The sequence below is a fragment of the Balaenoptera musculus genome, chromosome 1, assembly GCF_009873245.2.
Source record: "Balaenoptera musculus isolate JJ_BM4_2016_0621 chromosome 1, mBalMus1.pri.v3, whole genome shotgun sequence".
Taxonomy (NCBI): Eukaryota; Metazoa; Chordata; class Mammalia; order Artiodactyla; family Balaenopteridae; genus Balaenoptera; species Balaenoptera musculus.
In genome coordinates, this window is record NC_045785.1 from 137,836,413 (window position 1) to 137,853,015 (window position 16,603).

The following is a 16,603-nucleotide window of genomic DNA, read 5'->3' on the forward strand; positions in this document are numbered from 1 at the left end:
TGAAATACTTAATTTTGCATATATTAAAGTGTGACTGAAAAAAAATACTAACATTGTCCCATTGGAATATAATATCCTTAACACTACAAAACAAACAGATGTAACTAGGACTCTTTCTTCCTTCCTTCCTTTTTTGCAGGATAACAGAATAGCAATTAATAGTAACAGCTCCCAGACTACTTGAAATCAAAGTACGGCTCAACCACTCACTGGCTCTACGGCCTTTGGCAAATCACTTAACTCTCTAAACATCGGTTTCTGATCTATAAAATGGGAGAATTCTTCATCTGTAAAATATGAATTAAAAAAATAGTACCCACCACACAGAACTGTTTTACGAATTCATTAATGAATTAATTTCTGGTGCTGTGTGCAATGAAAGAATTATCCTAATGGATATAAAAGCACTTTGCAAACCAGAAAGCACTTTGAGAAATTCATTTTTTTTTCTAAATGAAACAAGCATCAGCCACTGCCTTTTATGGAAAACTGAGGTTAATTCACATCAGCAAGAGAAAGCTGAGGACTTGTTTATGGCTGTGTTTCTGATTAACACAGCACTTGCTATTAGAAAATAAACTCTTGACGTTCCTGCAAGTGGACCACAAAATACCTGTTGTTGCAGGGCCGTGGACAGAAGAAAAGTTAAGACGGAAAGGAGCCCAGGACGCGGAAGTGCTAGGAAAGGCCAAGCAGAGTAAGTGGGGCTGCAGCAGAGCCGAGCCGCGGGTGAGCACGCGCTGCGGGCACCCAAGTGCAAGTTCAGATGCTCGCAGCTGTCAGGAAGCTGGGACTGCGCGCCCACGTTCATTCAGGCCCCGGTGTTCGGGGAACCCCGCAGAGAGAGGGAACTCCACCTTTGCCTAATGCTTTGGGGCGCGGGGCGGCGCGGGGCGGCGCGGGGCGGCGCGGGGCGGCGCGGGGCGGCGCGGGGCGGCGCGGGGCGGCGCGGGGCGGCGCTACAGCCCCAAGGCCCCGGGGCGGGGCGGGCACGTGGTGCGCGGCCCCGGCGATAAAGAGCGCGCTTGGGAGCGCCGCGCGGAGCGGCAGAGGTGCATCCGCGGCGTGTGGGTGAGCGCGGCTGCGCAGGCGTGGACTGATGGACGGACGGATGGAGACTGACCGGCAGTCAGGGAACGCGGGTAGAGGGCCGGGGCACTGGACTCGGGGGTGGGCGAGGCGCTGACGGCCGGACGCAAAGGGCAAGGCAGGGGAGCTGGGAAATGGAGCCAGAGGAAGTGTGAATGCGACACCTTCCCGGCCCGGGCGAGTCTCTGTACGGACGGGGCAGAGGGACCCACTCCCCTGGATTCTGTCCAGACCACAGAGCCGGGCCCTAAGGATCCTTTTTTCGAAATGATCAGAGGCAGCCACTGGGGGGAAGAGAGTTTAGTGATTAAGTGTGATACAATCCCTTCATTTGATGGGAAATTGTATTTCTGCATTTTTGTTTGTTTGTTTAGGTTCTCTATTTGTTTCTTCCTTTCCAAGTATTAATATTTCTCTCTCTCGAGTGATTCCTCATGCCCAGAGCTGCATCCTCCTCCTCCACCTTCCCCAGAGGTTTTTTTTTTTTTTAACTTTTCCCTTTTAAGAGAATTTAACTTAGGCAACCTGAATTCTTTGCACTAAGGGTTCTTGTCTGTGGATAAAGGTGTAAGACTTCGAGAGTAATAGGCCCTGCCCAGGTGTTTCAGTAGTAACATTCTAAATTCACATTAAGCCTTAGGCTGGAGAACATTCTATTTGTTTTTGATACAAGCTATGAAGAATTTGAAAGCATCACGTTACCCAGTTTTTATTTAAAACTCGAATTTACAAAATCTGGATCATTCTCAGTTACGGTTGTTGTGATTTTTTTAACCCATCTCTCCTGTAGCAGTTTCACAGATTACAAAGCCAGCAGTCTTTGCTTGTTTACTTAGTGTATTGCTCTGTGCAAAGATAGATTTTTGAAGCTGTTCTTGCCCCCTGATGGCTTTCTAGACGAGCCAAAACTACCTTGCTAATATCTCTGATGTAAAGTTTTTAATGAAAAGCAAATGTTTGAGGGAATTCTGAAGAGTAAGAAGTTATTTTCATTTAGGGCATCAGAGAATGTTCTCTAGTTTTTAAAGTGAGTTCTGAAAGTTGGTTATACTGAAGGAGCTGAAGTGGGAGATGTTGCCATTCCGGGTGGGAGAGCCGGACAAGCCAGCACAAGGTAGGTAGCAGTGGGGACCAGTTGGGCTAGTGCACTTCAGGTGTGAAGACATCTGTACGGAGACCCAGACCATGAAATTTGGTATTTGTCCTGTGGAAGCCAGGAAGAAGTTAATTGGCCTTTTTCCAGCAGGGCAAAAGCAAGATCAGAAATGTCTGAGCTACTGGAAGGTTACTCTGGCAGCCTGACTATTTTGAAGAAGAGAGTTGGGATTAGGACAGTGATTCCCAGGCCCCATATCTTTAACCAATCAGACTGTATTTAAGTGCACTTAATTTGAGATATATGGATATCTATATCTATCTATCTGCCAGTCCAAGCTTTTGACCATCCTAAGAATATCCTTATAACTGCTCTAAATATGAAATAAATGCAGCCAAAAGCACAAGAATATGGAAATCTAGGGTGTACAGCCTAGTACTTTTCAATATAGGAGACTTTTAATGTGGAACCTAGCTCTCTGGACTCTTATCACTTGAACCTTCTTGAGTCCCTACGGGCCCCTTGGACATGGAGTTGTGCCCATTGGTCTAGATAAGAAGTAACAAAGGGTAAGTTAGGAGAGGGGCAGTAAGGTGGGAGAGAAGGATTGCAGGGAAAGAAGATAACAGTTGGAACTGAAATGACTTAGTCTCTGAACAGAAAAGAGTAGCCAGGGTTGGGGAGGGGGGTACCAGTGGAGCTGAGATGACAGGAAAGAGTGTGCTGATAAAGGAATGCTACTTGCTAATGTCCTGTGGTCAGCAGACAAGACTTCATGGAGGGGACTGAACCTGTACTTACTATGTGCCTGGCACTGCTGTTAATCACTCTGCAAGAATTAAGTAATTTAATTCTCTCAACAACCCTGTGAAATATGATGCTTGTTATCCCCATTTACAGAAGGGGAAACTGAAGCACAGAGAGGTTAAATAACAGTCCCAAAGTCACGCAGCTGGTGAGTGATGGAGCCAGGATGCAGGCCCAGGAAGTCTAACTCCAGAGCTGGTGCTCTAACCCCTCTACTGTAAGGAGCAAAGGAAGAAATTGTTTAGAAGACCAGGTGGCAGGTTCGCTTTGGGCTATCGAGTTGAGATGCATGCAGGAAGGCCAGGTGAAGATGTGCAGCGGGCACAACATCAACCTCATTTGATGCTCAGACCTTCCTCTGGGGTAGACTGGGCCTGTGTTATTGGCCTTGCATTTTCCCCATGGGCCAGGTGATTACATTTCTCTTCCAAAACTTCCAACAGGAGTTAGTCTCATCTTCAAACTACGAAAAGTCAGAGAAACCCTAGTATCCTATATATCTGATAAGGTTCCCCTTTATTGCCCTTCAGTACAGAGCAAAGCTACTTGAAGGATTTGGGCTTAATTTCAGGAGCAAGCCTCACCAGGGACGTATCTGTTTATAAGGGGAGGTATCACCGTTGGCCTTTCACAAAAGCAATAAGTTTTGCCACACTGTACCCTTTCATGTTTTTGTCCTTGTTCTGCCCTGTTTCTAGCTTCAAGGGCTCACCTGAGCCAGGACGCTTGGGAGATGCAGAAAAAGTAGAAGGAATGATCTCTGTACTCTGGAAGTTTATACTCCTATGTGGGGAGATGAGATTAACAGTTATAAAGAACAAACAAAATGAGATAGTTCATAATTATTACATTATGTGGGTAAGATGTAAGTTGCTAGTGGGCATTTGTGTTTTTAAATGTGCCAGTGACCTCAGAACTATAATGTACCCTCTCTTGTATTTTCTCTAAGCCAAACATCTTTTGTACAATTGTCACCAAATACTGTCTGATTATATTTTATTTTCTTCTTCAATTGTTAGGCTTTGCATTTGTGGCTTCGAATTTTCATGTCCTACAGCTCAAAAAATAACAATGCTTCTATAACTAGTTAAGTGGCAGAGCTGTGGGTTGAATCAGGCAGTCTACCTACGGAATGCAGGCTACTAACCAGGATGCTCTGTTGCCTCTCATTGCCTGTTTTGGGCAACTTCTTGGCTTTTTTTACACTGGTTGTGGACAGGTACACTCGCCAGGTGGTGAGGGATGCTTTTGCCTCAAATGAGTGTTGCCAGGTTCACTGTTTCAGCAGCGATCTCCCCATCTGTGGAAGTCATCATCGAGCTACAGTCTGAACACCTCATTCAATCACCCATATATTCACCACTTTTTAATTGAACATGAGATGTCCAGCAAAGCACTCAGTGCAGAGAAAGCAAAGGCAAATGAAATCTGTTTCCTGTCCCGGGGGGGGCTTGGTCTAGTGGGGGAGAGGTGAATAAATGTTTGTGATGCGATTTACTAGAGCTAGGAAAACAGGGAAAAACTGGTCAAAACCAGCATATGAAAGGATAGTTAGGTAAATCTGAAGATAGTCTTGTAGATCACACTGAAGCCTTAAGACTTAAGTACTGATTTTAGAGGAGATTCTTGCTTAACTGTATGAAGATGTAGAAAGAGATAAGAATGTCCCTTTTCTCCTGACCATATTTCAACTTGAGCAATAAGTAATTTTTTATATATTCGACCTTGCTGAGTTAGGTTCATATTCTTTCTTCTGCTGTTATTCACCCCTGCTCTCTGAGGTTTCAGATTGCCTCAGTCATCCATATAGATAAAACAGGAGGCCTTTCCAATGGTGTTTTCCCAGAACATTGCTCTTCTTGTCTCCAAATCTCCTGTCTTTAAAATATAGTTTCCTCCTCTATAAAATGAAGCTGTCACATTTTACATTCTTCTCATTTGCTCTGTGTGTTTGTATACTTGTAAGCATTTTTCACAGTTCTAAACTTTGTGGGAACAGACTTTGCCCCCGAGTTTTATCATTGACATTCCTAGAAGAAGGAGAGGAATTACGCTGTATGTTTTCCAGACTTTTTCAGCAGCTCAATGGCCTCCCCGAAGAAGAAACTTCAAGGTCTTGTTGCTGCGACCATCACGCCAATGACTGAGCATGGGTAACTATGGTTTGGGACTAAAGGGATCTCCCTCCACCCCAATGGTCAGAAGGTCTCTATAGCAGCGGTCGATTAGACTCTGCAGCTTCTGCCCCTGCACTGTCTCTGACCCCAAGTCAGAGAAGAGGTCTCTATATCACAAACAGTGCAGAAGGAGACGAGGTAAGATATGGCAGCTTGCCTTCCTCCCAGTGTCTGTAGCCCCACAAAGCAAATTCTCCTTGCATTTCAGCAGAGCCCTGGCCTTCCCAAATAAGGCCAGTGGAGTTGGGTGAGGAGAATCTCATTTTAGCAGGATTTGATATTGAGTTCTGGCCTCTAGATCCTGTCTCTAGACTGTCCATGGACGTGATGAAAATGTCCTACCCTGAGGGAAGTGGGGAAGATAGCTGCCAGACGGCCCCCTTAGGCATGTCTTACAGTCACGTTTCAACATTGGTTAAATGTTGGGGAGCTTGCAAGAGGGAGGTAACAACAGATGATTGCTGAGAAATTGTTACCCAAGCAAGCATTTTCCAGTGAATGTTACGGCAGTCCCTTTGCTGGTACTAGCAGTTAGTGGTCATGTGCCCCGGGCATCCATGAGCAATATATAACTCCCCCCCTGGACATTGCCCTTAATAAGTTGGGGATTTATCCACCATCTGGATCTAAGTGTTTTAACCTGTTAGAGGAGTCAGTTTGCCAAAACAGTCAGAATTCTGGCTTCTTTAAGCTTCTCCTTGCTTCCTCTGTAAAACTTAAATGGAGTCATACCTACATCATGGAGTTACGAGTATTAAAATGGGATAATCCATATAACAGTGCTTAGCACAGGGTCAGTATGTGCTTAGGTCAATAAGTTTGAATTGCTATTGTGGCATAAGAAGTAAACGGAAGATGAGGTATTTAAGGTATCTTTAAATAAGGCTTTTACATTTTTGGTCTTCTGTTACTGAATTTTGTAAACCTTAACCCTACCCCTTTAAAGTAGATGAAATTTCTTATGACTTTTACCATTCTCATTCAAAGTTGACCATATCACAGTTTTCCCTTAGATCATTGGAGTTCAAGACTTCTGGCTTCTAAGATTCTTGAAAAATCACATCTTTACTTGGTCTAAATAAAATTCTTGCTGAGATGGCATGTAAATTATTCAATGGTTAATAGCAATTTTTTTTTTCTGTTGCTTCTCCATTTCCACAAGCCCTAAGAAAGACTGAAGTCAGCGCTTCCTCAATGTGTCAGCTACTTGTTGGGCAGATAAAACAGAAGGCATGTGATTGTGTGAGCAGACAGGATTTACTTCCTGTTATGGAGTAAGATCCTGTTTGCAAGCTCAAAACATTACATCTGGTTGATACTACTTTAACCGTTTTAATCAGACCCCTCTTAGCCTAGAAGTGGCTTCTTCTAAGTCTTGTTTGTTCATCTGGGACCTGCGGAGTGTCACTGTGCTTTCTCTATCCTGCCATTTTCCTGGGACACCAGGACCCACGCATATTAGATATAACTGAAATGACTCTGCTTTTCCGGATCCTTCTCTGTTTTCCAAATACCTCTGGCCCTGTTGCCTCCATTATACAATTTCCTCTTTTTTCATGAATTCTTTTCTAGGACCCTCACTTTCCTAAGGTGTGAAATAAAAATAAAAATGCATTTTTTTAATAAGGGCCTTGTAAGAGTTTAAATTAAATCAAAATGTGTGTCAGTACATGGCACATAGTAGACATGTAAGTTTTGTTAGTTCCCTTTTCTCTCCATCTTTCTGCTCCATCCAAACATTCCTATAGGTATGAAGCAGGTTTGGAGCACCCACCAATAGCAGGTGGCCATTAACCCACTTGCCCACAAGGGAATCTGCATTTCTGACATGTTTCTAAGAGACAGGACAGAAAGAAGAGCCACATGGAATCTAACACCTGGAAATTCTGCCTGGTGACCAGACATCATAGGAGTTTTCCTAACCTGGCTCTTAGAGTAAACCATGGCCTCCGTAATTCAGAATGGCTGAACATTTTTCCTTCATAATTCTAATGATTCAACTCTGAATATAAGTTGATGTCCTAGAGTGGGGAAGTTGTCAGCAAAAACACGGTTAAATATATTTTAGTTAGAGTATCTGGGTTCTTGACCCCCAGCTTTGATACCACTAGCTGTCTGACCCTGGGGAGCTCTTGTCACCTTGTAAATTCTCTCATATTTTATGAAGAGACAGAGTTCAACCACATTATCTCTAAGGCCCGTTCAAACGCTAAGAGTCTGAAGTCCTCTGATGTTAACTATTATTAGGGATATTGTGGTGATCTCCATTAAGTAAGAATGCCTGAGTACCTGCAACTCCAATCTGTCCTCCACACTGTAGTCCAGTCCTCATAAATAAATCTAATCATTTGTTAGATTTACTCTTTAAGAATCTGAATTCCCTTTTGTCTAAGCCTTGCTACTCGTACAGACCATGGACCATTAGCTCCAGCATCACATAGGAACTTGCTAGAAATGCAGAAACTCAGGCGCTGCTACATACCACTGAACCAGAACCTGCATTTTAACGGTGTCCCTGGATGATTCTTTAGCACATAAAAGTCTGGGATGAACTGGTCTGAAGGTTAAAGCCCAGGAGCCTGGGCTGACATAGGAAGTCCTTTACAGTCTACCTTTCCTGCTATGTTTCTATTTCCCCAAACACCTCATCCCCTTTCTTCCCTCTGCCTTTACACATTGTTTCCTCTGCCTTTTTCTGCCATCACCCTCTCCATTCTCTGCTCCAATTGAATACATCTATTCATCCATCAAAACCATCCTCTGATGATTCTTCCCCACTTTCCATAGAAAGCAGTATAGAGTCCTTCCTCTGTGGTCCCAAAGTATCCTGTGCCTACCTTTTCACATTACATCACAATTATTTATGATAATTGTTACAATAGCTGTTTGTTACATGCCTGTCTCTCCCAACAGGCTATGAGCTGCTTAACCTTATGCAGACCATACATGGGGACTGAGCACGTATCTTATTTATCTTCTTATTTATCTTCAGCATCTAGCACAGTGTGTGGTAAATTTGGTTATTTCATGAGTGAATAATTTTGTTATTTCATGAGGAAAGGAAGCTAATTCTGACTGGCTAAAGACTACGTGTCAGTCTTCATGCTGGGCATTTTAATGGACATATTCCACTTAAATCTTGACAGCAACTCAGTGAGAAAGAGCTGTTATCTCTATTTTTGCAGTTGATGAAACCAAGATCCTAAAGATTAACATATAGCTGGAAAGGAAGGTGTGTCTCTACCCATCCCAACTCCCATCTTTTTCTACACTAGAGTGAAAGACTTTTGCATTCCTTAGTTGTTTCAAGAAATCACTTTCCTTTGGGTACATTCACAGTCATTAGAACAGAAAGTCCATTTCAGATTGGCCAAAATGTCTAGAAAAAAGTTGTGTTTTCTCCCTCAAATGCCCTTGACTTCACCATGGGAATCTTCACAACACCCTCTAGTAACAAGCCTGTTACCCAACCAGTCAGAAAGGGCCTGGCCTGCTGGATTCGGAGTTGTATAGATTATTGTCTTTGTAACTGTTCTGGGAGACTAAATGACCCAGATTTCCAGAACAGGATGTTTTCTACCTCTGGCAAGGTGGGGTACTTATTGTCCCTGCATGCTTCTCTGCCAAAGGAATTTTGAAGTAACCAAGTAGTTATTTTGCCAAAAAGGGCACATAACTTCCATCTGATTTTGAATGCTGAAGTATACATATAATGGGCGAAGAGACAGAACGTCAGATTTTCTGATACGCATGCCAGCTCATGCCAGTTATGAAAAGAACCTGTCCTGTTGATTCGTGTTCTCAAATAAAGTGAAAGTCTTTCACCGTGTGTGATGCACCAGGAGAAGAAATGTATAGCAGTAGGGATTTTTCTCTGAAAAGCTGCTTCGGAAAAATTCTATTATCCTTATACGCTAAGAGAAGAGATATAATCTACATGCGGTTTCACAATTCACCTACTCTAGGCCTCAATTTGTGGCAAGAATCATTTGATAAATGTTCCGCCCTCTTAACGTAGTTTGGAAGTAAACTAAATGTCCAAGAATAGAGGCTTAGCTAAATTAATTATGTTCTTCCATACAATGAAATGCTGTGCAGCCAGTATAGTAACAATATCTGAGAATGTGGGAAAATGTCCAATTTGGAATGCTAAGTGAAAAAAATATTACAGTACTATGTACAATATGACTACATTTATTTAAGAAAATACTATATTGTATATTTGTGAATAGAAAAATATCAAACTAATGAGAGTAATAATCTCTAGGGAGATCCTGAGTGGTTTTTTTTTTCTCTTTTATTGTGTATACTTTCTAAAATGTATAGCTTCTGTAATATGAAAAAAGTTAAATACTTCTATTATAAAAAAATCATGGTCCTAAGACAGAATCTGAACCCATGAGAACTGAAATTAAGACATTACATTGGAGTTAAGTGTGATGGTCCCGTAGCTAAGACTTCCCTGATGGTCCCATAGTTAAGACTTTGCGCTTCCAATGCAGGGGGCGCAGGTTCAATCCCTGGTGGGGGAACTAAGATCCCATATGCCATGTGGCATGGCCAAAGAAGAAGAAGAACAACAAAAAACCAAACAAAACTAAAGCGTTAAAAATCTGTTCACGTTTACAAAACAACAAGTATGAGAATGTCTACAGCAAGCATGGAGTTTGGTTCTGGGCCACTCTCCCCGTAGGTGCTAAGAGGTGTTTGTAGGGCTCATGAAGGAAGAGATGAGGCAGTGGAGAGCCAGTGGAGCCTTTCCCAGTGAACTGGCCTATGCCACCTCTCACCTTCCAGGAGCAACGAGCCCCAAATGGCCAGCCAGTGGGGAGTCTCATTCTTTCCACTCTCTGTAGTGACTGCGCAATAACTGGTTCAGTGCCTGCAATAATGAACATAAACCCAGGCACCCTAGGGAGGTAGCGCAGGGTGGGAAAATAGGGAAGGGAGCAGAGTCCCCAGAGAGAATTATCATCCTCTTGCCACCCGAGCCCTGCTATTTGGGGTGCCTTTGTGACAAATATGGTAACACCTCTGCGTGATTTCCCTGGGCCCATTTGTGACTGGAGCCCTGAACATCTTCTGTCAAGGGCTGCAAACCTCGCACCTACAGTCAGGCAGGTATCTGAAATCTCTGAGGTGACCTGGGGGGCTTCTGTGCCTCCAAAGCAGACAGCCACTGCTCTTCCCAGCCAGTTGGTGCTGTATGGAAATGTGGGCCTGGCCTTGTTAGATCATCCGGGTTTTATTTTTTTTATTATCTAAGTTACAGGTATACAATATACTGATTCACAGTTTTTAAAGGTTATACTCCATTTATAGTTATTATAAAATATTGGCTATATTCCCCTTGTTGTACAGTGTATCCTTATAGCTTATTTTATACCTAATAGTTTGTACCTCTTAATCCCCTAACCCTAAATTGCCCCTCTCCCCTTCCCTCTTCCAACCGGTAACCACTAGTTTGTTTTCTGTATCTGCGAGTATTCTTTTTTATTTGGTTATATTCACTAGTTTGTTATATTTTTTAGATTCCACATGTAAGTGCTATCGTACAGTATTTGTCTTTCTCTGCCTGACTTATTTCACTTAGCCTAATGCCCTCCAAGTCCATCTGTGTTGCTGCAAATGGCAACATTTCGTTCTTTTTTATGGTTGAGTGGTATTCCATCGTATATATACCACATCTTCTTTATCCATTCATCTGTTAATGGACACTTAGGTTGCTTCCGTATCTTGGCAATTGTAAATAGTGCTGCTATGAACATTGGGGTGCATGCATCTTTTCAAATTAGTGTTTTTGTCTTTTTCAGGTATATACCCAGGAGTGGAATTGCTAGGTCATATGGTAGTTCTATTTTTAGTTTTTTTGAGAAACCCCATACTGTTTTCCATAGTGGATGTGCGAATTTACATTCCCACCAACAGTGTACAAGGGTTCCTTTTTCTCCACATCCTTGCCAACATTTGTGTTCTTATTGATGATAGCCATTCTGACAGGTGTGAGGCGATATCTCATTGTGATTTTGATTTGCATTTCCCTTGTCTGGCTTTTCAAACAAAGGTTTTTTTTTTTTTAACATGAAAAGAAATGTTAACGTTGTGAAAGTCAAACGAAACACGTATAGGAGCCATCCCTTTTCAACCTCTGATCTCTCTAAGGAGATTTGGTAGTTCCAAAAGGCCATAAGTCCAAGGACATTGTGGGGGGCTCTGCCACTGCCCCAGAATTCCACCATTAGTGTCACTCCTATAGGCTAGGGACATTTTATAAGAAAAAGCAAACTGCTTTCTTGAAGGAATAGATGATGTATCACCCATCGGCACCCCTAACCTGAGTGGAATTATCGTAGCTGTCATCCAGCAAGGCCTAAAGGAGTAGGGGAGAGGGGGTGAGTGTAGACAAAAGCACTGCTACACTGACGCCATAAAATAGCGTGGAGTTCTCTGAGGAAGGAGAAGGAGCTGGAGGGTTCACATGCTGGCCTAGATCTGCCTGAGGGTGTGGCCAGCTCTCTAGAAGGAGGACACCAGAGTAGGGCCAGACAAATAGCAGCTCTCAATACAGTCAGAGGGAAAGAGGATCATAGGATTTCACCCTATTTATTCCAGATCCACCTCGTCCTTGAAGCCTCCTTCCCAGCCTCCCTAAGTGGAATTATCAGTCCCCTGCTGAACCGCTATACACTTTCTAACCAATCACAGCCTTTGTCATATTTTTCTCAATATTTTAGTTATTTATATATGCTATTTTCTTTGCTCAGTTAATATGGTAGTGAAATGTAAACACATCCTGCAAGTGTGGAGATAATCTGCTTTTAAAGCAGAGATTATGGGTGTTTCATCATCATTGTAAATTCCTGCATCACGGCTCCTTCACTAGCCTTTGTTGAGTGTCTGTGCTGTGCCAGGTGCGGATGAGAGATTGTAAGGTATAAAAGGCACAGTTCTTGCCTTCAGGAAGTTCTTGCTCCAGACTGGAGGGTGGGCATAAACAATTTACAAAGTGATGTTCATGATAATAGAGAGATGAACTTTGCTGAGGGTGTGAGGAATTTGTCACTGAGGAATAATAACAGCAATAATGATTGAGCCTTTAATTGAAGCCAGGTGCAGTGCTGAGCACTTGTGCTGGACTGGCCGATACTGGGCCCCTTGGTAGTGGGGGTCCTTGCTGAGTTTAGAGTCCACTTTGGGGATACACACATGCACCCTAAAAGACTAAATTTCTTCCTTAAGCACTTCTGGAAATGGAAACAAGCTCTCTAGCTTCCCTTTCCAAATAAGAAAACATGAGATTAAACCAAAAGCAAGCACATCAAAGTGAGTACAGTGCCTACCAGGCCTCAATCATCTGGAGCTCTGCAGGCTCCTCCTTGTTGAAAAGGCCAGGCCTGCTCTCAGTGTCTGAGTATGTGGCCAGGGTGGGACTGGGAAGGTGTCAAGACTTCAGTGAAAGTGTGCAGGAGCCACTGTGTTTGAATCTGTGACCCCAACACAGGCTATTGCCCAGAGACTTTATTTCCAGTTTCCAATCTGTGATTGGAAAGTTACTTGCACGAGTAGATGGACATCGTTGGTCAAAACCAAAGTTAGTGTCACACAAACAAAGCCCCAGCTAATTGTTTCTGCATCTCAGGGCTTGTCCCAAGTGGGGAAGAGCTGATGGAAGCAGCAGGGGGCTAGTATGGTGTAAAGGTGTGGTTCCAAGTGGTCAGATATATCTGAGGCAGAGAGATTTCAAGAAGCTGAGCGGCTCAAGCTGACCTAACGAAGGTTCTGAGATGATTGTCTAGGCAGCTAACTCCCCCATCTTGGAGTCTTGCTCAGTGAGACTGATAAGCAAAGATTTGGCATTTGAGCAAGTGGGACAGGGAGGGGCAGTGTTATGATATTTCAGGCATGAGCCCTTGTGGAGAGAGTTTGCTCCCCTTGCAGGCCTTTTAACTACATTAAAACCTACCTTTTCCCAAGTGGCAGCTTGGACTAGTTGTCTTTTGAGTGTTGTGGGCAGTGGTTGCCTATCCATTCTTTGTTTTTATCTCTATTGTTCCTATTCCCTTTGACATATACATTTTGATGTCTTGGTTTTCTATACGCATCAGATATTTTGGTTCCATTTTGTTTTTTTAGGAATACAATAAGTAAAGATGAAAAGAATGTTAATAAGGTTAAAATTACGTTAGGATTCTCTGGCCCCGCTGACGAAAATGCAGAAGTACTAGCCAACTAGTACTTAGTGTTCTTGGCAACCATGCATTCTGCAACATTTAACACACACTTGCCCCACCATTTTCCTTTGTATTTTCCTTCTCCATCCTCCATCCTCCCCACCTGTATTTTTATTTTATAAATTTTTTTTAATTTATTTATTTTTGGCTGCGTTGAGTCTTCGTTGCTGCGCGCAGGCTTTCTCTAGTTGCGGCGAGCGGGGACTACTCTTCGTTGCGGTGCACGGGCTTCTCATTGCGGTGGCTTCTCTTGTTGCGGAGCACGGGCTCTAGGCACGCGGGCTTCAGTAGTTGTGGCTCACGGGCTCTAGAGCACAGGCTCAGTAGTTGTGGCACACGGACTTAGTGGCTTCGCGGCATGTGGGATCTTCCTGGACCAGGGATCGAACCTGTGTCCCCTGCATTGGCAGGCGGATTCTTAACCACAGCGCCACCAGGGAAGTCCCCCCACCTGTATTTTGATTGAGAACAGGTCACTTTATCTGATCTGTGAGTCAGTTTCTAGATTTTTAAACTCAATAGGATTTTAAGCATCAGATCTTCGCAAGGTCAGTACTCTTCAAACGGCAAAGTGCATGCAGATCACGTGGATATCTTGTTACAGTGCAGATTCTGACCAGGAGAACTGTGTGCGGCCTGAGACTCTTCATTTGCAACAATTCCCCCAGTTGCTGATAACTGCTGTTCCGCAGATAACACTTTGAAAGGCAAAGTGATGACAAAGTTCCTTTTCAACTGTTATCCCTCTTCAGTTTAACACTAACACGTATAAATGACTTTAAGCCTTCATTTATTGTGACAAATATTAAGTGCTAAAATTCTTAAATTACTAAGTTTGAATTTTCTTATTTTGTAAGCCTAAGAAATGATTGCTTCTTGCCACATGGAAAATGTTAAGTTCTCGTTTAACCATGCCCCCAGCCATCACTCCGCCCCCAAAGGGCAAAAGATAATTAACTACTTTTTAAGTATTACTTGTGATGAAGTTTAAACATAAAACCTTTGTGGATAACTAATAGTGCTTTTCTCACATAAGTGAGGCACATATGGCTGAGTAGAGAAACCACCAGACTCAAGGGAAGAAAAAAACCCAAGCATTATTCAGAGCAGGCTAAGAATTTCAGACTGGTTAGGTGGATTTGAATAACTGTTAACAAGAGAGAGCAGTTTATAATTGTGGGGATGAATTGAATAATCTAGAAAAGAATAAATACGCATTTTTTTTCTAATTTTTTTTCTTTATGTCTTTCAGAGAAATCAACTTCTCAGTCATTGGTCGGTATGTGGATTATCTTGTAGAAGAACAGGGAGTGAAGAATATCTTTGGTAAGTCATCTTTAGAGATATACATATCTCTACATATCTCTAGCTCAGTCCTTAGAAAGTAGCTGTCACCAGATTACTAGCTAGGAGGTCACAGTGTTATTGTGTCACAGGTTATGGTTGAGCCTGGCTAAGCCATGTAAAATTTGTGGATTTTTAGTCTCATCAATTTTAGACCTAAAAGATGATCAAGAGATTATATAATTTGGTAGCGTACCTGAGATAGGCTGGGACCTGGGACCCTTTACCGGAGTGCTTACACCTGGACAAACGTCTCTGAGAGCAAGAGACTACAAAGAAACTATTAGGGAGTAAAAATCACTACACACATGAGCAGTGGGGGCAATTATGAACAATAAGATTCAAAAAGGCCATAAGCCAACTGCCACTGCTAAGGTACTGGGAGCATGCAGGGTACCGCGCAGGACCCCTGCACCCAGCAGCACCGAGGGGGTGGGGAGACCACCTAAGCTACGCCTCCTGCCCAACCCACAGACCCGCCCCTGTTGTTACCCCTTTTAAGGAACCAGCTCGCCACCTTGGGGAGCGAGCAAAGACACCTCTTTCTTGTTCTCCCTCCCTCATGCCGCAGCAGGAGCCTCAGTAAAGCCTTGCCTGAATTCTCATCTGGCCTCTTATCAATTTCTATTGATTAAAGAGTCCGGGGACCCAGGTCTATAGACAGAGGTCGTTTTAGATCTGTAGTACACACCATTGTCTTCATAAGTAATTGCCACTTATGACCACCTTGACATCCCAGTACTGAATGGTATTGGTTTTCCTGCCATTCAAGCCCAAATATAGAACTGGCTGGCGTGCTCGGAGATCTGCCTGAAACATGGGCAGTTACCTGTGTCTCCATTTAAAATACTCTCTATCCCTGAAAACAATGAGATTTGCAAATTACAAGTCATGCTTAACCTTCCCACTCCTTTTGACGAGGTGAGGATGGAAAAAAAGGCTGAGTCTGAGGTGGAAATGGAAACATGGCATCACCCCACCCACCCAGATTCTGTCCTCTGGTGTTTCTCCGTGTCCCTTCCTCTTGAGCAGGGACTTCTGCCCCTGCACTGCCAGCGTTGGTGCTGGAAGAACGCAAGGTATCGGTTGGTCCCACTGACTGACTCTCTGTTCGGAACAGTGAATGGCACGACCGGAGAAGGCCTGTCCCTGAGCATCTCAGAGCGCTGCCGGGTCGCGGAGGAGTGGGTGACAGAAGGGAGGAACAAGTGAGTGGCTCCATCAGGATAAACACACGCGTCTGCAAGAGCTGCGTAGACCACAGCTGTGCCCCAGATGACGCAGCCCGCCCGCTCTCCGACCACACGTCAGGCCTGAGGTCAGCGTGTGGGAAGAGGAGCTGAGGCAGAGGAGCGCCCTTCCTTTCCGTGTGGAAGGGCAGCCGGACGCAGCCGGCTCTCAGAGATCCCATCGGGAAACTGGAAACTGCCTCTTGTGTTATCTACCAGGCCAGTCCCTCCGGTTCCCTGTCCTGGGCCTGAAGGGATGTGGAGGAGGGCCCTGGTGCCTGGCTGCTGGGCTCCTGGCCCTTCTGCTGAGCAGCTCCTACTCCTTCCGGTCGCAGGGTGGCTCCTGGTGGTTCTGTCAGCCTGTTGCCCCCTTACAGGTCTCTCTGCGTGTGACTCAGCATGCTCTTTGTGGTGCTTCCTCTTGTAGTCTTAGGGAGCTTTCTGCACCCTCTAAACTTCAGTGAGTTAATGTATTTGGTTATAACACTCAATTTGTGCCACGGTGAAACAAATAGGACAGCATCCATTCACTAAGCACGGCAATTAACCAAGCTTGATTTGTGGTCTGTTCTGCCCTGTTATGCATCGTGTGTTATGCACTGCGCTGGCACTGGAGATATAAAACAGGAT

At 43.9% G+C, this 16,603-nt stretch overlaps 1 protein-coding gene across 5 annotated transcripts in view; it reads left to right on the forward strand.

Annotated features, from left to right (window-relative positions):
- The first annotated feature begins 1,019 nt into the window (after positions 1-1,019).
- NPL (N-acetylneuraminate pyruvate lyase) overlaps positions 1,020-16,603 on the forward strand; it is a 38,138-nt gene continuing 22,554 nt past the window's right edge. For 2 of the 5 annotated variants that reach the window (XM_036850609.1, XM_036850635.1), the window contains exons 1-4: positions 1,418-2,203; positions 5,061-5,145; positions 14,653-14,726; positions 15,865-15,952. In XM_036850609.1, coding sequence (XP_036706504.1) covers positions 2,161-2,203; positions 5,061-5,145; positions 14,653-14,726; positions 15,865-15,952 — 290 coding nt within the window. In that variant the 5' untranslated portion in view covers positions 1,418-2,160. Of the gene's footprint in view, positions 1,143-1,416; positions 2,204-5,060; positions 5,146-14,652; positions 14,727-15,864; positions 15,953-16,603 lie in introns of those variants that run through there. The other 3 variants (XM_036850626.1, XM_036850617.1, XM_036850645.1) reach the window with 3 other exon arrangements.